The 23,854-nt window shown below is 39.3% G+C and overlaps 2 protein-coding genes across 2 annotated transcripts; both read left to right on the forward strand.

Annotated features, from left to right (window-relative positions):
* Positions 1-1,392: 1,392 nt before the first annotated feature.
* On the forward strand, positions 1,393-16,884 carry sympk (symplekin). Its single transcript, XM_033618081.2, has 27 exons — positions 1,393-1,553; positions 1,901-2,047; positions 2,767-2,832; positions 3,106-3,159; positions 3,345-3,418; positions 3,498-3,624; positions 3,820-4,069; positions 4,197-4,367; positions 4,775-5,014; positions 5,322-5,473; positions 5,565-5,715; positions 8,118-8,340; positions 8,439-8,589; positions 8,681-8,916; positions 9,033-9,114; positions 9,202-9,315; positions 9,411-9,558; positions 10,616-10,776; positions 11,533-11,641; positions 11,771-11,871; positions 12,068-12,158; positions 13,642-13,743; positions 14,224-14,411; positions 14,648-14,824; positions 14,927-15,016; positions 15,286-15,474; positions 16,504-16,884. Exons 2-27 carry the CDS (start codon positions 1,967-1,969, stop codon positions 16,669-16,671), a joined length of 3,696 nt encoding a protein of 1,231 aa, XP_033473972.1. The 5' UTR covers positions 1,393-1,553; positions 1,901-1,966; the 3' UTR covers positions 16,672-16,884.
* A 2,779-nt stretch (positions 16,885-19,663) lies between these two features.
* Positions 19,664-23,604, forward strand: LOC117251143 (uncharacterized). Its single transcript, XM_033617141.2, has 2 exons — positions 19,664-20,260; positions 22,051-23,604. The coding sequence occupies exons 1-2, from the start codon at positions 20,233-20,235 to the stop codon at positions 23,058-23,060; spliced, it is 1,038 nt and encodes a 345-aa protein (XP_033473032.1). The 5' UTR covers positions 19,664-20,232; the 3' UTR covers positions 23,061-23,604.
* Positions 23,605-23,854: the final 250 nt, after the last annotated feature.

Consider the following 23,854-nt stretch of genomic DNA (forward strand, 5'->3'; position numbering starts at 1 on the left):
CTCTTGTTGACACCCAAATACAGCTGAGGTAAATGAAACCTGTGGTGATCACATTATTGACAATTAGTCTCTAAAAATTCAAAAGCAACAACATTTTCATGACAACTCCCACAAAGGACTGTCTTACAGTGGTTTCCCAGTGGTCTTCTGGTTCATACCTTGACCTGCAGCTCTATTCTCATTCATAAATCTGGTGACAGACATGCAGCTGTTTCGTCTTTTCGTCTGTTCATGATCACTGGCCTGGAACAGAATTATTTTTTCATATAAACAGACTTAACCATACAAGTTACTCAAAGCTTCGGTCAGCACTGTGGGTATAGTGTGACATAAAACAATATGCTTTAAAAGTTGTATCTGTGTCTCTGGGGGCTGCTTCAAAATCTGCTGTTCTGCCGCAAAATGATGATGTCAGTGGTGCTCGGAGGAACTACAAGCTACTTCGGCTTGTATTTCTAGTGGAGGCGTGCTCTGGATGCATCCTAAAACTAGTCTTCCTTCTTGTCATGTATTGCAAATTAGCTGCGTGCTCATCAAAATGGCATCATTTAATTTATTATGCAAAGGATCACGGCCCACTGATGCCAACAGAAACAGACTATAAAGATAGTGATACAGATATTGACCTCTCTCACTGGATACGTAATCATTTGGTGTGGAAGAGATCTGTCCTCTGGCAGCAGGAACTCACTTTTGAAACATGTGCAGTATCTTGGTAACTGACAAAATGGCTAGCATCATATTTTAAGTATATATTTTTTTCCAATTCATGTCACCAAAACCACTTCATCAGAAAAAAAAATCAGTGGGAATATATTGTTAAATTCAATGATATTTCTACTATACTAATATCAACTCATTTTCTTAATGGCCTCCAACTCACAAGTGAACATTTTTTCAATCCGTTAATTCTGATGTACCATCGAGAGACTTTTTTCAAACCCTCAAAGCTCCTCTTGGAATGGCATCAAGCACTGTTGCACATTGTTTGGGTGTAAAACGGTATTGAAACCTGTTCAGATATTCAGCAAAAGACATAAGTATCGCATAGTAATTGAATTGTTTTTACGGTTAAATCTGTTGTTTTACACCTATTTCTAAATAAAAATGATTTAGTTTTGTGTCCAGTCTGGGTGTCTCTTAATTTCTTTCGCTGTCTGTGGTGCTGATTAGGAGTCTGTGGCAGAGCCGGCCAAAAAACACATAATTGATAAATAATTCCACTCACGGAACATATACTAGAAATATTTTGTCATGATATATACCCTAATAAATCTCAAAATATATAATAACATATACTAGACCAAAGTGTAGGCTATCTGAAACCGCGGGCAGGCCTTCATGTGTCCATCAGGTGGCGCTGCGTCTATGCTGCGCGCTCGCTAACAGCAGAAGAAGAGCAACACCGCTTTTTCAATTAAACATGGCAGCTTCCCTAGTGGAGCTGAGTTGTTGAACTTGTTAAATATCTTACATCTAATACATTATTAAGTCGGTCACGCCATTCACGTTTAACTACGGATGGTACGACGAAGTAAAGAGCCTGTGTAGCGGTGAGCACGTGTCACCTTTATGTCGTTATAATGTTAAATCTAGCTCGCAGGATTAGCAGTACGGTTAGCATGGGGCTAGCGCGCTGGCTGAGAACAAAGTGTTTTAGATTATTATACTCAGCGTTAAAGCCTTGTTATTAATGGTTTATATCTAATGCATTTTAGCACTTATTGGTGTACAAATATCTAATTATTAAGTCCACTGATATGAACAGTATGTGTACAATTAGCGCGTTAACTCTAAGCTTACCACACACTTGTTAACTCACTAAACGTATTTGTGCATAATCTTTGCGTTTAACAGCGTCAAATAACGTCCTCATTTACTGCGGTTATGTTTTTCACAGGTTGCAGTGTTTAATACGAGTTTGAAGACCATGATATCCACATAGTGAGGGAAGCACAGCAGCATCATGGAGTTTTCTTCAGTGGAGGGGGAAACTCAAATTAGCCAAGCAACTCCCCATGTCGTCGATATGACCACCAGTGAAAGGGTAACCTTTATATCCTAATACTTTATTATGAGTAGATCTGGGATTCATGTTGCTATAATAGAGTCATTGTATAATGATGATTGCTTGGATTGTTTAGGGATGAACCAATATGTCAGTGATTGGCATCAGTCCACAACTATTCCTACTGTGTTAGTTATATCTGGCTGATTTTTATTTCCAGCAGTAGACTGCAGTAGTAAAAGTGATAGTTAACTTAAAAACGAAGTACCTCGAAATGATATACCCATGTATAGATATGGAAGTATTATAATGAATTAAGCTGCAGTCTCTATGAAGGTAATGTGTGGAGCTGCTGATTAAACTCACTTAGTTTCTATGGTCTGCTATATATTGATCTGAGACATTGGTCAGTTACAGCTGTTACAGAAATCCACCTTGCTCAGTTAATATACTTTAATTTCTACATATATTTGGTACTCTCATCTTGTTGTTTTGCATGTAAACAGTGCTTACTATGAAGTAGAGTGGAAAGGTTTTTGATTCTAAGCTTATTATGTGGAAACTCCATTCACAGTTTCAATAATTTCAGTAATTAGTGTTGAGCAGAAATGTTACATGTGCACAGAAGAGAATCAATACAATTTTGGTTAGGGTGCAGCCAGACATCTTTTTGTATGTAGTGTGTAGTCATGTGATGATTTTCATGTATAAGAATAAATGGCTATATAAGCTTCATTCAGTCTGCTTTTCCATTCCAGGTGGTGGATCTTCTGAATCAGGCTGCTTTGATACCCACGGATGAAAAGCTAACGGTGCTTAAACAGGTTTGTAGTCTGTTTGTTTAAGTAGGTTCTCTCTGTTGTGATATCCAAAAATTAATTGCAAAATCAATAAGCAGTTTCATAATATTTGGGGTCTTATTTCAATGTGAATTTGGTTGCACATCTGTGTGAATATTTATTTTCCTTAAACACAAGTTTTCCAACCATTTCTTGGCTTCTTTGCATTGCAATGTGCTGCAACCTGTCCTAGAGGTTCCCCTGCTGTCTACCTCAGTGCTTGTGGGGATATGAGGAATGAACTTATTTTATTTTCAGGTCCAGGAGCTCATCATTAACAAGGATCCTTCTCTTCTTGACAATTTCTTGGATGTAAGTAAACCTGTCTGCAGCTTTGTTATTATTCTAACTGCAGTTTGATCTACAATAAAGCTATTTGAGTGCAAAGGCTGTATCCAGTACAGTACTGCGCACTATGCAGTAGTGCTACATCAACATGGTGTAAACCTAAAACTTTGATTTATGATTCCTCTCCCACTGGCCTGTTAATCCTGTAGGAGATGATCGCCTTTCAGACTGACAAGTCTATCGAAGTGAGGAAATTTGTCATTGGCTTTATAGAGGAAGCATGGTGAGTAATTAGTATTTCAGTCTAATAGCTGTAAATTTGTGACATGTGTGACATGTTGTTTTTTTATGCTTTTCTCCAGTAAAAGGGACAATGAGCTCCTCCTTAGACTGATCGCCAATCTGAACATGTTGCTCAGGGATGAAAGTGTGAATGTGGTGAAGAAGGCCATCCTGACACTCACCCAACTGTACAAAGTTTCTCTGCAGGTAAATACAGGCTTCATTTATGAAATATCCTCATATAATGAATTGGATTTCTGGTGTGATTTAGCCTAAAGAGTAAATGCTGTGGAACTGTCATAGTCTGTTTTTTTTTTCATAGGAATATTCCACAAAATCATGTAAGTGCTACAAATAACGGTTGAGTTTTCAAAGACTTTACTTCTGTCTCTGCCTTGCCAGTGGTTGGTGCGGTCTAAAGCAGTGTCAGAGAGGCAGGAGGCATGCTGGGATCTGGTCACACAGATGAAAGGGGATGTTCTGGCCTTGCTGGACTCTGAAAATGATGGCGTTCGCACTCACGCCATAAAGTTCACGGAATCATTAATCATCACTCTGTCACCACGGACATCAGACTCTGATGTTCCCAAGCGACAGGAGGGTGACATCAGCCTGGACAAAGTACCCAGAGATCACACATATATTCGCTATGGTACAGATAGTAAAATCCATATTATCATGTTATTGTTTTTTTTTTTTTTTGTTGTTGTTTTTTTTTTGACAAGTCTATCAAGGCTCATCTCTAAAAAATGATATCGTGATGCCCTTTGAATCAACAGATGTTTTGTGTGAGGAGGGAAAGACTGCACTGGAGAAGCTGCTGAAGTTCATGGTCCATCCAGCCATTTCCAGCATTAATCTCACCACAACACTTGGCTCCCTAGCCACTATTGCCCGTCAGAGGCCAATGTTCATGTCAGAGGTGGTGCAGGCATATGAGACACTACATGGTAAGTGCTTCTGAGTGGATGTTATCAATTTCAAAATTGCACATCAAGATTAAAACAGGTTGTGTGAGGAGTGCCCAGTAGCTCAGCGGGTAGAGGGGGCAGCCCTTGGACAAAGGCTACGTCTATGTTGCAGCGGCCGCAGATTTGGTTCCAGCCTGTAGCCCTCTTCCGCATGTCATTCGCTCTCTCTCCTCCTCTTTCATGCTTAAACTGTCCTTTCAAATAAAGGCAGAAAGCCTTAAAAATAATCTTTTAAAAAGTTGCTGGGCCTGCCTGATGTTGATAGCAGAGAAATTGATACATTGAGACAAAAGTTATGTTGTGGTTATCTTTTACAGTGAATTTTTTTGTGCTCAATACATCAATTGACTGTACATACACTTTTTTGTATACTTGAACCTTTTTAGCAAACCTGCCGCCCACTCTGGCCAAGTCTCAGGTCAGCAGCGTGCGAAAGAATCTGAAGCTGCACTTGGTAGCGGTCCTTAAGCATCCCTGCAGCCTGGAGTTCCAGGGTCAAATTAGTACTCTGCTGCTGGACTTGGGAATGCCCCAGAGTGAAATAACCCGCTCTACACCTGCACCACGTGAGCAGCGTAAAAGGCCTCGCCATGAAGAATACACAGAGGGAAAAAAGGCCAAGATAGGTGAGTAGTAATAGGTGATAGCAGTCACAGAGACTCTGATTTAATTTATTGTCTATAGTCATTATGCTGTGTTTACTACGCTGGTTTGGCATGTATAAAAATAAATGGAAAATATTTTGTAGATTTTTCAGGGTTTTGATAAGTTTTCAAGTTGCTCAACTTATCAGAGAGGAGGAGGAGTATTGTAGCTCTGTCCCATTCTGCATACAGCTATACATTTCTGTGGTTTTTAGAACCCTTGGACTCAAACACTCGCACGTTGATTGTAAACCCCTGTTGTTTTTGATTTTTGTTTCTTTGCATTCAGAGCCAACCCTGATAGAAGATGATGAGGATAAAGAGGAGCCAGCCCCTCTCTCTGTCCCTAAACCAGCTGCTGTTCCAGTTGCACAGTCTGCCATTGACCTCACAGCTGAGTTCCTGCACCCGCTGCTCACCCCCGAGAATGTAGCCAATCTGGTGAGCAGGCGTGGCCTCTTTTTTGTTTGTTTTTTTTCCTTTAAGCCCGACTGTGCCATCGTTCACCATATATCTCTGTCTGGTTGTTTAGGTGCTCATCAGCATGGTGTATCTGCCTGATGTGATGCCAGCGTCCTTCCAGGCCACATATACACCCGTTGAGTCAGCAGGCACTGATGCCCAAATTAAACATCTGGCCAGGCTGATGGCCACCCAGATGACTGCAGCTGGCATTGGTCCAGGTTAGTGACATAGACATATAGCATGAATGGGCCTTAACATGTGGGTTTCGTTTTTAAGTAGTTTTTGACTTACAAGAACAGTTTGACCTTTTAGGAAATGTGTTTGTATGCCTTCATGCTGAGAGTGAGATAAGAGGATTGATGCCCCTCTCATGTCTGTCCATTCAATATGAAAATAACAAGATGTAAAAATAAAGCAAGTTGTCAAGAGAGTCACATATTGGACTACTTTCTCGACTTGCTACAGTGACTTTCTGAATTATCATCATCACTGTGAGGTTTCCAGGTAACCAGCAGGGACTTTAGGAAGTATTTTTTTTAAAAATTACAAATAAAGTGCAACACACACCGCCGCCGGCGCGGCGCTTTGGCCGTCAAGGGCCGCCCCCCAACACACACTGGCAGCGGCGCGCAGCGGCACCGTCAACATGTATTTCCCACCCCCGTCCGCTTGGTGGCTGTATCTACACTAGTTGCCAACGGTTGCCAACTGCTAATAACAGAAGAAGAGGAAAAACTTTGAGGCAACAACAACTTGAATTTCACGGGTGAGTTTCTTATCAAAGTCGTCTTATTAAAAATTTGAAACAACCGGAGTTGATCCTACGAGACGAGACGTACATAAAAGGCTTTTCTCGCAGCGCCGCCATGAGCGCCGGCCGCGCTGGAAATAGAGCAGTGGGCTGAAGCAGAGCGGCGCGGCGCGTCGGCCGGCGCCAGTGTGGGTTGGTTCATAGAATATAATGGAGGCGGGCGTTTTGACGCGCGGCGTACGGCGGCGGTGTGTGTTGCACTTTACTCCTTTGAAACAAATAGAAGTTTTCAGAATCTGGTAGCCAGTCTGGTATATTTGCAGGCCAATATTATCAGATAACAAAAGTTTTATTGACAAGAATTTCTGCATATATGACCTTTACATTTAATTCAAATTATTATACATTTGGTTTTTTTGTAGTTATTGTTTGTAATGATTTCCAGTCATTTAATCTAATTGTCAGCTTTATGAAAATTGTAAAATATCCTGCCTCAGTCTCGGGCTGGGCAATATAGAGAAAATAAATTATCACAATATTTTTAACAAAATAATACCTCAGCATTGGTATGGTGATGATATGATAGGGTTGACTAGTGGTGCTTTTACAAAATATTTGCACAATGAGATTTTTGATAAATAAGCACAAAGGGAAATAACAGAACAATTATAAGAGTCTGGTAAGTGCAGAAATGTACATCACTACTGTGTAAATGCAGCCTTTAGAACCAGAAAAGACAATACTTACGATATTACTAGGGCTGCTCCCTGAAAGTTAAAGATTCAAATTATCCGTTGGAGACCCCCTCAGTAGACTTGAAATTCTTAAGTCAAGTAGTGTTTTTTTTTTTTTAGTTGTTGTTGTTTTTTAGTCAGTGGGCAGTGTACCTCAGGACGTTTCAGGACATTTCAGTGTCCAGATTTAGCTGCAGAGTGAGTGCTCCTTGCTTTCACACTGCTCTCTGGTACAGGCAGCCTGACCCGGAACCGCAACATGCAATACCACAGTGTGCCCAGGCACCTGCACATATGACCAGTTAATTCCAAAACAGCAAATCCTATTATAACCATGTGCTGTTAAAATAATTTGGTTAGGTACACATTTAAAGAAACTGTTGGGAAATTTCATACGTGTGAAACTAAGATAAAATATTTCAAAACAAAAGTAATAAAGAAAGAAGATTAAACATTAAAATATGAAATTCTTCTTCTTCTTCTTTTTGTTTTGACATATAACATCCAACACTAGTGATCAGATCCAGATGTTATGTTTTTTAACCTGGAACCTAACCCGGAAATAAAATTAAGACAATGCCATCTACTAATCACCTTTTTTGTGGGTCATCGGCAATGCAAAACCTAGGGCTGCTCGATTATGGAAAAAATCATAATCACGATTATTTTGGTCAAAATTGAAATCACGGTTATGCAAACGATTATGCGGCGCACATGATGACTTATATTGTTTACAGGACGACATGTCATTTTGTCTCAAAATCGTAATCGCTATCACCTGACGATTAATTGCACGGCCTTAGCAAAACCCAGACCGAGGATAAGCTTAAGTGAGACAAGAGCTGCCTGTAGGAAGAAAGGTTCAAGGTTCAAGGAGTCTGTGCCTGGTCATCTTCCAGGACAACGTTATTGTCTGCCTTGTGATTTGAAGTTGTGAATTTGCAGCTCTCTGCTCCACAACTTAACATGATACAGTCTCTGGCTTTTATTTGATATCTAGTGTCGGCAAAAAATTACTTTAAAAAAATTACTACTGCTGAACCCCATTCAAACTCTTTTTTATTAATATTGGTAGCAGCCACAAATATCCCACTGTATATCATTTTGGGCTCTAATTTAAATCATGATATTTTAGGACTTGAGCAGTGCAAAGCCAGAGAAGATGAAGCAGGCAAAGACGAAGGCAATGAGGAGGACGCTGTTACTAAAGACCTGCTCATCAAGCGCAAAGTTCCAGCTATGATGGTGGGACAAGCAATTTCTGTGGTGGGAGGTTATGCAGAAAAGGTTCCAAGCCCAGAGGCTCCCACCACAGTCAGGAGGCTTCCTGAACCCATCCTTCCTACAACACAAACCAAGTGAGTTCTGGCTCTAACACAAAGATGCTAGATGGATTGTAAGCTTCGCCTATGTGTAAGTTAGACTTCTTACCCTGAATGATATTGTTCTGTTACAGAATAGCAGGGGCAGGTGGGAGAAAAAAAGTGTTCCGATTGTCAGATGTCATCCAGCCTTTATCAGACGCCCAGATTGAGAAGTTAACCTCGAGTGCAGTCAAACGTATCCTGCATTCAGAGAAGGAGATTGCTCAAAGTGGCATGTCCCATGTGAGTAATAAACCCCATGGTTAATTTCTCATTTTCTTCATAAAGAGATTTATTGAGCACAGAGGAAAAACACACTGAATCTATTGTGTAGGTCAGAGTGAAGCTCCTTTCCAAGCTTGTGACGCAGTTTGAAGGGATGATGAAAGAGGACGTGCTGGAATTCATTTTGGGTGACATCAGGACAAGAAGCGAGCTGGCCTTTTCTCTCCTCTACCAAGAGTACAACAATTACCTCAGCCAGCTGCCCACTGGACTGCTGGACAGCTACGACCACTGCCTCTACACTCTGCTGTCGGGCCTACAGGAGAAACCAGAGCAGAGGGATGGGTGAGACAAAACCTTTGTTACATGCTTTTTTCTTCAGTTCTTATTTAAACACATGGATTGATGTGGTTATTGTTGCTGTGGCGCAAAACTTAAGTAAGATGTTATGTCTTTTCCAGACTGTTCACTAAGCTGGTCCTGGAGGCTCCCATTATAACAGAATCAGCGTTGGAAGTAATCCGACGTTACTGTGAGGACGAGGTGAGTGACATGATAAAGACACATCTTCTCACATAGAGCTAGTTCAATGTATGTCCACCCAGCCATCACTTGTAACCTGTGTTTCAGTCTCGGGTGTATTTGGGCATGACGACTCTGAAGGAGCTCATTGTCAAACGGCCCTCGAGGCAGTTTCAGTATCTGCACGTACTTCTGGATCTCAGCTCACATGAAAAAGAAAAGGTGATAGCATTTCTTGTCCAGATCCTATTAATGTGTAGCTCATATTCTTATTGTTCTCTTAACTGATGTTTACTCCGTGGTTATTTTATTTTCAGGTGCGGACCACTGCTTTGGCTTTTCTCAAGCGTATGTATGAGAAAGACCAGCTCAGGGACTACATTGAGAAGTTTGCCCTGAACTACATGCAGCTTCTTGTCCACCCCAACCCTCCATCTGTGCTCTTCGGGGCCGACAAAGACACAGGTTTGGAATACATTCAGTAAAGCCTCTCCAAACAGTTCAGCTCAGTTCAGTACAGTAACGCATTAGAACAGTTAAGTTTGCATTTCCATAAAAAAAAAAAAATCATGGATGGTACCAATAGAAGAGAGAAAATCGTAACTTCTGCTAACCAAGGCCTCAATGCACAAACCACAAACCTGCTATCTTTAAACATCCCATCCACTGGAACAGACACTCTGAACACTCCCAGCGGTTCTGTGTTCTGAAAATGTTGGTGCGCAACCCTGTTCCATGGGACTTCTGGTGTGAACGGCCAGGCAACTGCTGAGAGGTGGCTGTGTGGCAATTAACAAATCGGGAGCTTTCCGCATCCAGTTTGAACCTGGCAAAAGTCTTTTTCTTGCAGCACCAGTTTTCTGGTAAATACATACTATAAACATGTAAGCTGGCGCAACTTTCCAAACTCATTGCAAACTGCACCTACAGCAGTGACACATGAAATGTTTTTGAGATTGCTCTTGAGTTTTCTTAGTGAGGCATTTCAGTGTTAGAAATTGCTTGACATAAGATGCAGTGAACAAGTGCTTAGACATGACATTTGCTGTCCTCAAGGTGCGTGAGTCTTCAGTGATGTAGGTATGATTACAATTCAACCCGGACAAACACATGGTTTAAACAGTAGTATATATGATTATGAAGTACATCATTAAACAGAATTAACCAGCTGGTGAACTAACCTGGTATGGTAGCATGGATTTGTTGTACTAGTGCGGTTACTATGAGCCTAGTATTGCTGCCACGCCATAATTTACTCGCTGAGCGGAGGGACCACGCACAACAGCCGTGCAGTGACAGTCCATGCACAGACCCAGTCAGGCCACTGGCCTCTGTGCAGCTGCACAGCCTATATTTATGCAACCCTACATCTTTCCAACTACAAACAGTGTTGACAAGGAAAGAACAAACACTTCATAAACTCTTCCAGTCTAAATTTTCCCTGCTAGCCAAAGAAATGCAAAGTAGCTAATTCCCTACTCTACTGTAACCTCACAGTGCTGTTGTGTGTTTGTTGAGACAGAGGTGGCTGCCCCCTGGACTGAAGAGACAGTGAGACACTGTCTGTTTCTCTACCTGTCCCTGCTGCCTCTAAACCACCGGCTGGTCCATGAGCTGGCTTCAGTGTATACCGAGGCCATCGCTGACATCAAGCGCAGTGTGCTTCGGGCAATAGAGCAGCCTGTAAGTCTCTCCTCACTGTTAGTATGTCTTCACTCTACCATTCATTTGTCTTTTGTTTTTTTAAAGAACTCTGTTTTTAAATAATTTCTTATTTCAATGTTATGCATCTGACACAGCCCAGTACTCATGAATATGAACAAGTTGCTCCAAATAAAACAGAACCACCATTTGAGTTTCTACCAAGCATGTTTAAATCAGTTGAGAGGAAAAAATTTCTCTTTATTTCTCTTGATCTTTAGACTTAAACGACACTAAATAATTGTGCCAAGATAAGAACCAATTAGCCACCAGAGAAAGTAAAGCAGAGCAAACAGTACATAGTGCAACTTCCTCACTGTGTGTCAGACCAAAATATCACACATGTATTGTCATGGAAAAACTGCAGTTTAGAGTTGGGTCAATTTTTAGTTTGTGCATTCCAGTGTACAAGCTTAAAGCGGTTTGATTTTATGCACATTATGACACATTCTGGCAAATTAAAAAGTAGCCTCCATCAGCAACCTGTGCTGACAGGGTCACAGAGCTAATTCCAATTTGTATCATATTGGTACGAAGCAATGCGAAAACAGGATTAACATAATATTATGTTTGTTTATAAACAGACTAACACAGCCACTAGTCTCTGACAGGCTGTGTTAATTTACTGCTGAACCACAGCTGGCCACAAAATGGGTTGAAATGAAGCAATGCACTTCTTAAGTTGCGCTGTTTTTTAATAGTATCGATATGTTTGGGGTTTTTTTCCTCTTGTTGTAGATCCGTGGAATGGGAATGAACTCTCCTGAGCTGCTGCTCTTGGTTGAAAACTGTCCTAAAGGAGCAGAAACTTTAGTTACGCGCTGTCTGCACATTTTGACAGATAAAGGTAAAAAAAAAAAAATAAATAAAAAAATCAACACATAATGTAGCCAAACATGGAATAACAGGAAAATATAAGAGGCTGGGAAGTGAAAAGGGTTGATGGGTAAAATTAGTCTTCTTTTTCTCTGTTCAGTGCCTCCATCTCCAGAGCTGGTGGAGAGAGTGCGAGACCTTTACCACAAGCGAGTGCCAGATGTTCGTTTCCTAATTCCAGTCATAAATGGCCTAGAAAAGGTAAAGTTATGCAACTCATCCCAACAGTCTGGTGAACTGATTTGGAACAAATTATACTTTTGTAATATGTTAATCACACTGTTTGTAGCAAACGACTATCTTACTACCACTTAATATTCATAATAAGTTCTGGATTTGACTCTCACTGTTTTGGTTGTTTTTTTTTTGTTGTTGTTGTTTTGTTTTTTTTATATAGAATGAAGTCATCCAGGCTCTCCCCAAACTGATAAAACTTAACCCAGTTGTAGTTAAGGAGGTGTTCAACCGTCTCTTGGGCACTCAGCACAGTAAGAGTCATTTACCTTCCTTCATTTCTTTTTTTACATTAAAGAAATACTTCAATCCCAGATAACCAATTGTTTATCAATTACTCAGTCTTACGTCACATTGGTGAAGGAAACTTTGTTTTTTTTTTTGTTCTGGCATACCACCATAGTGAATGAAGAATCCAAAAACGGAGAAAATTCTTAATTAATTGATGTCATAGGGGGCTGCATTTCACAATAGTAAAACTATATAAAAACAAAAGTTTACAAATTCTCACATTGTAATCCAAGTATTTAATTTTAATTTTATATACTTTATTAATCCCCGAGGGGAAATTCAATTTTTCACTCTGTTTGTCAATTACACACAGGTCCGAACACACACATGCACAAACTGGACCTATACATGCACTAAGTGGAGAGATGTCAGAGTGGGCTGCATGACAGGCGCTGTGAGCGATTGGGGGGTTCAGTGCCTTGCTCAGGGGCACCTCGACAGTGCCCAGGAGGTGAACTGGCACCTCTCCAGCTACCAGTCCACGCTCCATATTTTTGGTCCGGACGGGGACTTGAACAGGCGACCCTCCGGTTCCCAACCCAAGTCCCTATGGACTGAGCTACTGCCGCCCCCTATACTTTATCTAGTTGTATGCTCAGTACTTCCCAAATGCTTGCATTTTCACTAAAACCTTACTATTGAAAACTGAATTATAATTGAAACATATCTCTGCTCTCCTCAAAGTCATACTTCTTTGACAAAAACAGCTATTCTACCTGGCTGAACACGGGAGCTGTTAGTCTGCCACTGCCTCAGTCGGTTAATGTATTTGTGTTATTGTGTAACTGGCTTTTTAAGGGGTTTGTTCGGATTCATCAAAGTCACACAATAACAAACAAACAGTTCCCTCGTTTGAAGAGAGCATAGATACGTTTCAGTTTCAGTTCAGTTTTAAATCATCAAATTTTAGCAAAAATGCATTTATTTGGGAAGAGGTGAGCATACAACTAGATAAATGAGACTTTATTATACTGCGGTAGTTGTGTGAGAGTCTGTAAACAGATGTTTTAATATAGTTTTGCTGTTGTCAAATGCAAATTACTATGACTTCAATTTATCAAGAACTTTATCTGTTTTCATATTCTTCATTCACAGTGAAGGCATGCCAGAAAAACAAAGTTTTCTTTTTAAATTTAACGTAACATAGGGTAAGACAATGATATACATATGGTCATTTGTGGGGTGAGGTATTCCTTTAAGAAACGTGCACACACATTTACACTTAACAAGAGCTTAATATTTATTTAAGGTTTATTCCAGCCAGTAATAATAGAAATTGCAATTAATCAGTGACTTGCATAGTAATTTTATTAAATGATTCTTACTTCTTATTTTTTAGTTATTTTCAGTTATATCATTTATTTTAATTGACAGTTGTCCGCTTCTGTGGAAGATTTTTTCAGGTTACGGACTCTGATGTATTCTCACTGTTGTGTTGTTTTTCAGGTGAGGGAAGTTCATCTGTGTCCCCTCTCACCCCAGGAGACCTACTGATTGCTTTACACAACATAGACTCAACCAAATGTGATATGAAGTCTATCATAAAAGGTTAGTGTGAACTCAAGCCAAAACCCTAAAACAGGAGTTTATGTAGTAAACCACTTTATCAGTGTCTCTGATCAGCATGTGCCTCTTCAGTCTGTTCTCAGTGTTTGCAATGTTGCCCCTAGTAAATTCAATTCAATTCAGTTTTATTGATAAAGCCCCGTATCACAAATCACAATTTGCCTCAGAGGGCTTTACAGCATACGACATCCCTCTGGTAGAATGGTAGAACCCTCAGGAAGAGCAACTGAGGAGGGATCCCTCTTCCAAGACAGACAGATGTGCAATAGATGTCGTACATAACAGATCAACATAATACATTTACAGCAATGACAAAATGATATGCAAAGAAAGGAAGGGACAGGGAGAGAAACTGAGACAGAGAGAGACCGAGAGAGACCTCTTTTAAGTGGTTTATAAATCAGTTTCTGTTGCATGTGTACGACAGCTGACAACGAAAAACATTGTGTGTCTGTATTACAGCTACCAACCTGTGTTTTGGAGAGAAGAACGTGTACACATCAGAGGTTTTGGCAGTGGTGATGCAGCAGCTGATGGAGCAGAGTCCCCTCCCCATGCTGCTCATGCGGACCGTCATTCAGTCCCTCACCATGTATCCCAGACTGGGAGGCTTCGTCATGAATATCCTGTCCCGCCTCATTGTCAAGCAGGTCAGCACCAAAAACCAGCCAAATTTTCATGGCGTCTACGGTCACAGATGTCTTGGATCTTTTTTTTCCCTTATCTCTCTTTTAACTCATCAAATATGCAGTGACATTTCTGTTTACTACCTGATGCATTAGCCAGATGAAGAAATGGCAAAACTCAGCAATTAAAGTTGTCCACTAATAAATATCAATCACCAAATTTCACCATTGTCACAAATTTGGTTGTTTTTTCCCTGTAGGTGTGGAAATACCCCAAGGTGTGGGAGGGATTTGTGAAGTGCTGCCAGAGGACGAAACCTCAGTCATACAGCGTGCTGCTGCAGCTGCCGCCTGCACAACTGACGAGCGTGTTTGAACGCTGCCCAGAGATGAGAGAGCCTCTTCTACAGCATGTCCTCTCCTTCACACCTCATCAGGCAAGAGTCACTTCACTGAAACTCATCTGCAATTTGAAAAGAAAATGTTCTTCTCTTGGGATTTCCTTGTGTACTAACTGCCTCTGTTTTTCTGTGTAACAGCAAGCTCACATACCTGCCTCCATCATGTCTGTCCTTGAAGCAAATAAAAAACCAGAACCAAATCCTGTGGAGCCTGTCGTGGAAAGAGAGGTAACTGATGAAGATATAAACATAATTCATAAGGCCTTCACACTTTTCCCTGCAATAAAATGTTAACATCCTTCAGTGACATAGGTATTATTATAACCTGAACTGTCCATTAGTGTGACAGAAATTAAGATCTTGTCTCTTCAAAACTGCTGGTCATTCAGTGCCTGCTGTTCAGCCAGTTCTTATCGAATGTGTCATACATACTAATTTTCATTTAAAAACCATCCGTTGGTTTATTTATACGTTTTTGTCACATTCTCCCCTTTTAGGTGGAACCAGTCCCTGCCCCAGTTGAAGAAGAGGCTCCCACTGCTGCACTGGAAGAATCTGAGATGCCTGAGATGCCAGAGATGCCAATTCAGCAGCAACCAGCCGACACGAAAGATGAGGAAGAACCAATGGAGCAAGAACAGTCTGGTCCAGTGATACAGGAGGAAACTGATGACACTGTTTCCCAGGTATAGAAAAAGTTATGATAGATGTGTGATTTTTATGCCTCCACGCTGGCGACAGGCATTGCCGGAGGCATTGTTTTCAGGTTGTCTCTCTGTCCGTCCCATTCTCATGAATGCGATATATCTCAAGAACGCCTTGAGGGAATATCTTCAAATGTGGCACAAATGTCATTGGGCTCAAGAATTAACTGATTAGAATTTGGTGGTCAAAGGTCACTGTGAACTTGTGTCCCGTCTTATTTTGTGAACACAATATTTCAAGAATGCCTTGAGGGAATTTTTATCAAATTTGGCACAAATGTCTATTTGGACTTAAGAATGAACTTACTAGAATTGGTGGTTGAAGGTCAAAGGTCAAGGTCAGTGTGACCTCACATAACATATTAGCCAAAATCCATTTGCTGAATATTACAAAATGTCACATACATTTCTAGTAGGATAAAATGAAGTGATGACAGTTTGTGTCCAAAAGGTTAAAGGTCAACTTCCCTGTGACATCATAATGTTCTGCAAAAACACTTTTCTGGCTATTATGCATCGTCATATCTCAGGAACAGAAGGGGAGACATTTGTTCAGATACTAAATTGGTGATGGTAATTTTGGGCATCCACCTTGTAACTGTGCTGATAGTACAGATCATCTGTGCTGCGGGAGGAAGATGTGCGTGAAGCATCCATGTTTTCTAGGGTTGTCCCAAAAGCTTAATCTAGTGATAATTTTTTTGACTAGTTTAACAGGGTTTTTTTTTTCGATTATCGTTTATTTTTCCATTATTTGATTAATGATTAACAACATTTTTTTTCTCTCATGCATTAATTCATAATAAGCGTGTGGACATTCAAATATTCAGGGTTGCAGGTTGAATGCCCTTAAGCCTGAAAATAAATATGATTTTTTGATTGAAGTGAACCTTAATCAACAGAAAACTACTCTATGCTGCCTCATATTATCAGTGAGTTAAATTTTATCATAAAAAATGAAATGGAACTACGAACATTTTGCTCTGTAAGGTAATTTTTGGTTCTCTTCAGGAGGAGATGTCAAAAAAAGAGGAGTCAGCATCACCTCAACCAGAGCCTGCTGAGGAACAGATGGAGGCATCTCAGCCTGAACCGTCAGACCTCCAGGAGCCTGAAAAAGATGTTGAAGCTGATGCCACGGGACCTGAGGCTGAAAGCAGCAGTGAAGTTGCAGAGTGACTGCACAAAACAAATGCACTCAAAATGGACATTTCTCTCCTTTGCAAACATCCCACAGATTTTTCAGGATTTCGTGTCAGTAAAAAGCTCTTTGTTCTTTTTGTATATGTAGAACACAGATTTTGAGGGGGAAAAAAATCAGGATAACTGTGCTAGTGAATTCCATACATGTTCATGTGATGATGAGTCAGCAAATAAATCAATCTAATGTTGGTTTATTGTCTGCTTCAACTGTGTTTGCCTTACTTCCCCATGGTTCAATGTCAATCTGTTTATTAAATACATCTTAAACATCATGTTTAACAGGGTTTGATTTTGAAAGACGTTCAGGTGTGAGCAGTTTTCAGAATTCCTGACATGTCATTGGCATTACATGTGCTCTGATGTCATCAAGTCACAGAAGGCACTCCATGTGATATTTGCACCCTCTTTCCCAGTTAATCCATTGATAAAGAAGTAGGCTACTTAGATTATTTTGCACAGCCTGTTGACAAGACCTGATAACCTCAGTCAAACAGGAAATGTTCCTTTGTAAATGTTAAGTGTTACGTTTTTCCAGTTTTAGTCTTTTGCTGCACGTGATCAATTGTTTTTCCACTTTCACGATTTGACTATATAATTTGCACTTTGGCATATTGTGAGATACTCCGAAATAACTGGTCAGCAATGGCTATAATGCTGTTGTTTACTGTAGTATGTTGTACCCTTAAATCTTCAACATAATGTTCTAGTACCAGTTTGTGAAGGACTGCAATTAGCACCATATTTGTATCATGCTCTTCCTCCATCACTATGTACTCATTATCTGATAAATCTCTGACAGTGTTACCCTCCTGTATTGTAGTCACAGTTGTGGTGCAGTACTGTTGGTCCATGTTAACCTCTTTGTCGCATCCCCAGAGGTAGAAGGAATTCTTACAGCTGTGTAGTAGCACAGGGGTGATCTGAGAGCAAACAATGTTACTTACCTATGTGCATACTTAACCTGTGTGTCATGTTGTTTCTACACACACATTATTGTTGGGAAAGCAGTTAAATTTAGTTGTCACTGATGGTGTGAAAACACTCGTGTTGAATGTAGAGAAAAAAATTGCAGGAGTTGGGGGATGGCTTCCAACTCATGTGGTTTATGTTGCTGACCAGCTGGCGCACCTTTGCCTTTTTACAGAGTGGAAAATGGTAAAATATTTGTGTAATCAGTTGAGTGTTTTGAACATCTCAATTGTGTTTTTAAACTAAGGATTTGGGTCTCTACAATGTACTGTTATACACAAGACATGAAATTGTAATTTTTCAAACCTAATTGTTTGTGAAGGAAAATGACTGAATAGTAACAGTAACACTTTCAAAAATATATGAGAAATAGTTTATATACTATGCTTACTAAAGGAACAGGAAGTATCATGTCTGTAAATTTAGCAATAAGACAATTGGCAGAGTATATTTTATGTAAAATTTTAGTTGAACTACTTTATCCTTATTTGAGATAACTTCCGGTGAGATAGCGGAAGTAGGGGTGAGCTGGTTCGGTCAGTGGCTAGTGGGGTTCCTATTCATAGACATATATACATAGACGCCGCATCGACTGCCTGAGCGCGTCCTCGCCGGCCGCCATCTTGGATGTGTCTCGCTTCGCCTCCACAGTGCATTCACTTCTATTGAGGAAGGAGCTGTATGCACAAGTAAAATAGAATAACTCGCTGAATTTTCAACTGATTTTCACGCGGTTTGGTTTTTTACAAACGGCACACATATAGTTATGATACAGGATGCTTTCGTACATTAAAAATGCGGGATTTCATGCTTTAATACTTTCTGCAGATAGCAACAGCATGTTATTTAGGTCACAACACAGTTATTTATTCACCTCAACCCCAGAGTGGGATATATATATATATATATATATATATATATATATATATATATATATATATATAGCCTATAGGCTATAGATAGATATAGATATACACACACACATATATACACTGTATAAACACAATATACACAATACAAAACATAGTATAGCATATTAATAAATGTATTAATATATTTTAATAAAGAAAAAGCTCTATTGTTGATTGAGTTTATTTCTCACACACACCCACTCTCTTTTATACCCACAGCCATCAGATTTAATAATTCTTTGTTAAATAGATGATCTTACAGACTTCTTTGAAATTTTCTTTTCGGGGATTAGTAAAGTTATTCTTATTACACTGACTGCTGTGATCCCTCAAAAGTAGTAAAAAACATTTTCAGTATTTACATAAACACTGAAATTAATTTTGGTATTGGTATTATAACTATGAAAATGGGACTGTGGTCAAGATAATTTGAAAAAAGATACAGAAGGATGAGCAGCAGGGGATATTTGCAGCACAGCTGGTGGAAAAGTGAATATGTGCACAAAGGTGTGCTAGGCAAGGCAAGGCAAGTTTATTTGTATAGCACAATTCAACACAAGGTAATTCAAAGTGCTTTACAGAGACATTAAAAGCAACAAGACACAATTTAAAACAATAAAAACAGTCGATTGAAAAGGGAAATAGAAACTGAGAATGATAGTGATAATAATAAAATACAGTAACATAAAATAAAAACAGGCTCAATACATTGAACCGTCAGGATAAGAAAAGAAGTAAAATAATAAAAGGCATAAATCAGCAGTGTGTAGTCAAAAAGTACGAGCAGCAGAATACAGCAGGTAAGTATTTAATCTAAAAGTACGCTTCAGTAAACAATAGTGTTTTTAGCCCTGATTTAAAGGAGCTGACAGTTTGAGCAAACCTCAGATCTACATATTATGCTATACATAATATGCTATACTGTGTTTTGTATTGTGTATATAGTGTTTATATAGTATGTTTATACAGTATGTTTATACAGTATATATATATATGTATATATATATATATATATATATATATATATATATACATATATATATATATATCCCACTCTGGGGTTGAGGTGAATAAAAGAACTTGTTGTGATCTAAATAACATGCTGTTGCTATCTGCAGAAAGTATTAAAGCATGAAATCCCGCATTTTTAATGTACGAAAGCATCCTGTATCATAACTACATGTGTGCCGTTTGTAACAAACCAAACCGCGTGAAAATCAGTTGAAAATTCAGTGAGTTATTCTATTTTACTTGTGCATACAGCTCCTTCCTCAATAGAAGTGAATGCACTGTGGAGGCGAAGCGAGACCCATCCAAGATGGCGGCCGGCGAGGACGTCGGCTCCAATAGGCAGCGGCAGTCAATGCGGCGTCTATGTATATATATATGTCTATGTTCCTATTGGGGGACAACCGGGGACGACAGGCGGTTGTTTTCGAAAGAAATTCGCCTACAGTTCAGCATTACTGTTTTTTTAAACTGATAATAGATTAAATTAGCATTAGCATTAGTCTAATCTTGAGAAAAACCACCGAAAACGATTTTTGTGTGCTCATTTAATTTTGTGGACAAAAAGCCATCAAAGGAACTTCCGGATCCTACCTTGTGGTCGGGCGACGACAGACCAGCAGAAGAGAGAGTGAAGACGATCCTGAAAATGAATGACAACAGTGCCACAATAGCAGGTATGAGTTCAATTGTAACATTAGGGACTGTTGTTTACTTAAAAGAGAAGTGGGGTGGTTGGGGTGTGACTTTGTTTTTGGTTGGATGTTGTTTTATTTTGACCTTTCACCAAGCTACAGATCCTTGCGTGTCTGTGAGTGCCTCACAGAAAATGCATGAGCCTCCTTCCACTGTAAAGTTGTAGACGAAATCCTGGAGTTGAAAAAAGCCTTGGATTTTCACTTTTGTCATGCATGTTGGTTGTTTAATGCAAACAGTTAACTTTTGGCCAATTCCTAAAAGTGATGTAGAATAAAGGGATTTATATGAAATATCACTATTTTAAGCTGAGATTTGTTTCGTTGCACAAGTGTCCAAGGACCACCGGACATTTGAAGACCCAGTGATAATTTCTGGTGTAATTTTGGCATTTTTTAAAGAAAAATTGTCATGTTTTCTTTAAAAATCAGTGGTACAATAAACACAAACTACAGCCACTTAAATTTGTATGCTCCTCCCCTAAGCCAAAATATAAAATATAATGTGTTCAAACCAAACGTGATGCAAATTTTCGTGTCACATTTCATGCGTGAGTTTGAATGCTAGAATTTTTTGTGTTGACTCGCCTCATAGGCACAAATAACTCACATCATACTAATGTGAAATTGCAAAATCAATAAATGAACTTCTGCCGGTATGTCCTTGGTGTCATACGTCCCTGGAGGATCTCAATGCTGATTGGCTATTGCTGCACAAATTGGTCTCTTAAATTCAGATTTTTCAACTCTTGCAAATAAGCTTATGATGTGAAATTGCGCTACTTGTGTAACTCAGGTTGCGTCCATCGCGCTGCCCGGAATTCACATCTAATTGAATCTGTATATTGACTTTACATGTAATCCACTCACAATAATTTTTTATTCGCGCCCAATGTGAACACAACATAGGTCCCTAGTGCCCCACTACCTTCCCCCTAATAATAACGAACAGTCCCTTTAGTGTTTGTGAGGTAACCTTAATGACAGCTAGGTAATTTCACTATTTTCTGTACCGTTTAAGATTTAAGGCAATATGGCACATAATGCAGGCAGCATTAAATTAAAACAGTTTATGTATGGCTATCTGTTTGTAAAAAGAAATAGATATTGGTGCAGTTTCTCGTTTAATCTCCCAAGATCTTTCACAGATATTTTTTAGAAACTTAAGTTAAAATATTCACTACCAGTGGTGGAATGTATCAGAGTACATTAACTCAATGACTCTACTTTAGTACAAATTTGAGTTACTTGTACTTTTACTTGATTCCTTTCTCATCATGCCACTTCCTACGTCTACTCCACTACATTCAGAGGGAAATTTTGTACCTTTTAATTCACTACAATTTTTTGACTCCTTTTACATGTTAAGGTCTTTGCACACAAAACATATAAGTAGTTTATAAAATATCAGTGTATAGGGCTAGGCCTACAAGTAGAGCTTGCATGATTAGCTAATTAGTTGTTTGGCAGAATTATTTTGTTTCAGTCATTTTTTATGTAAAAAAAAATTAAGGTTTCCAGCTTCTCAAATACGAGGATTTTTCTGTATTGAGCACTTTTACATTTAATAGCTTATATACATTTTTCTGATTATACTTACATACTTTTACTTGTAACAGAGTATTGTTAGATTGTGGTACTAGTACTTTCACTTAATTAAGGATCTGAATACATCTCCCACCACTGTAAAACTAAAAAGTGTTAGCAGCACAATAATATCTGTGATAATATTTCATACTCCTTATAATTGTGAACTGTATTGTTACCCTCAGATGAGCGTGGCAAGATGAATGAGGAGCCATGTTCAACATCAGAGCCTACCCGTGATGCCCAAACACAGTGGTCAGACCCAGGGATGGAGGACCACACCTATTCAAAAGTGCCTCGTATCATGAGTGCACCATCCATAAAACCATCACACCCTGTTGCAGATAGTGTTTTGGAGAGTTTCGCAGACTCCCTCTTGTATACAGGGATTCAGCTCATTGAGTTTCACACCCTTGTGTCCTGCCTGCAACCATTCGCCCCTGCTTCATCATCAATGCCTGTTGTGGACCAAATCCTAATGACCTTAATGAAATTAAGACAAAACTTTGACATGGCTGATTTAGCACGGCGATTTAAAACCCCACAACATCAGGTCAAAAAGACTGTTGGAATGTGGATAGACATAATGTCTGAACACATTAAGGATCTTATTCCATGGTTGCCCCGTGAAACAATCAAAGATACATTGCCACAAGCTTTTAAAGAACACTTTCCAAACACAATCTGTGTAATTGGCCGTACAGAGACTGTTACGCAGAAAGCCACGAAGCGACACTCTGTAACTGAATTACAAAGACACTACTATGGCAACAACACTGTGAAATATTTGGTGGCAATTTCTCCTTCTGGAATTATCATGTTCATTTCAGATGCTTATGATGCCAAATGCAGTGATCGGTACATAATGCAGACCTCGGGGATTCTGAACTATTTGCGTGCTGGCGATGAAGTGATAATGGGTGACTGGGGTTTCACAGCACGAGACTTGCTGGAGGAGTGTAGGGTGAACTTTATCATGCCAGCATTCACAAACAAAAAATGCCAGCTGACAAAGGAGGAGGTCACTCGCACACAGTGCATCGCTCATGCCAACAGACATGTTGAACGGGCAATAAAGCGTCTGAAGGTGTACAAAATTCTCTCTCAACCAGTGCCAATTAAGTTGGTCCCAAAAATTACTAAAATGCTCAAAATCTGTGCTGGTCTGGTGAATTTAAGAGGTGAGTTTAAGTGAGAAGACATTTAATATTACACGTAAACACACATACATACACATTTCATTTGTTCAACTGACATTTATTTGAGGTAGAAATATAAAATGTGTGTGTAGGGAAAAAAAAAATTGTTCTCACAGTCGTATGCAATGGTGGAATGTAACTAAGTACATTTACTGTAAATTCTGTACTTGGGTACAAATTAGAGGCACTTGAACTAAACATGAGTCTTTTTAATGTCACTTTCTTCTTCTTCTTTTCCACTACATTTCACAGGGAAATATTGTACTTTGTTCCCCACTACATTTATTTGGTAACTTTAGTCACTTTACAAATTGAGATTTACACATAAAACATATGAATAGTGAAATGTGATGGTTTGTTATTAAACTACCCATCAATATCCCAGCCTACAGCCTCAAAATGTTAGGATTTACCTTTACTGAATACTTTATTTTCTTGATTATACTTAGATACTTCTTCCACATGTGGTTGTATGTCCTAATGTGTCTGGAGAGGATCTTTAAGGTTTTATGTTTTTAATAAAACTAAAAACAAAAAGGAGTCAGTTGTACAGTTTTTTCCCGAAAGTTTATACTACCTTCATAAAGTGTTCTTGGTGTTTGCTGTTACAGTGTTACAGCAACATTACTTTTTTCCCAGTAACGAGTAGTGTAACCATAAACTAAAAATAGTGTCATGGATAACTAATAAAATCTCAGTTGTAATATTACAACCCCTACTGATTTAAAATCCAACAATCAATCACATCCCTGGATTCATTTTCGTTGATCCGACACTGTTCACAACCTAC

The sequence above is a fragment of the Epinephelus lanceolatus genome, chromosome 14 (assembly GCF_041903045.1).
Source record: "Epinephelus lanceolatus isolate andai-2023 chromosome 14, ASM4190304v1, whole genome shotgun sequence".
Lineage (NCBI taxonomy): Eukaryota > Metazoa > Chordata > Actinopteri > Perciformes > Serranidae > Epinephelus > Epinephelus lanceolatus.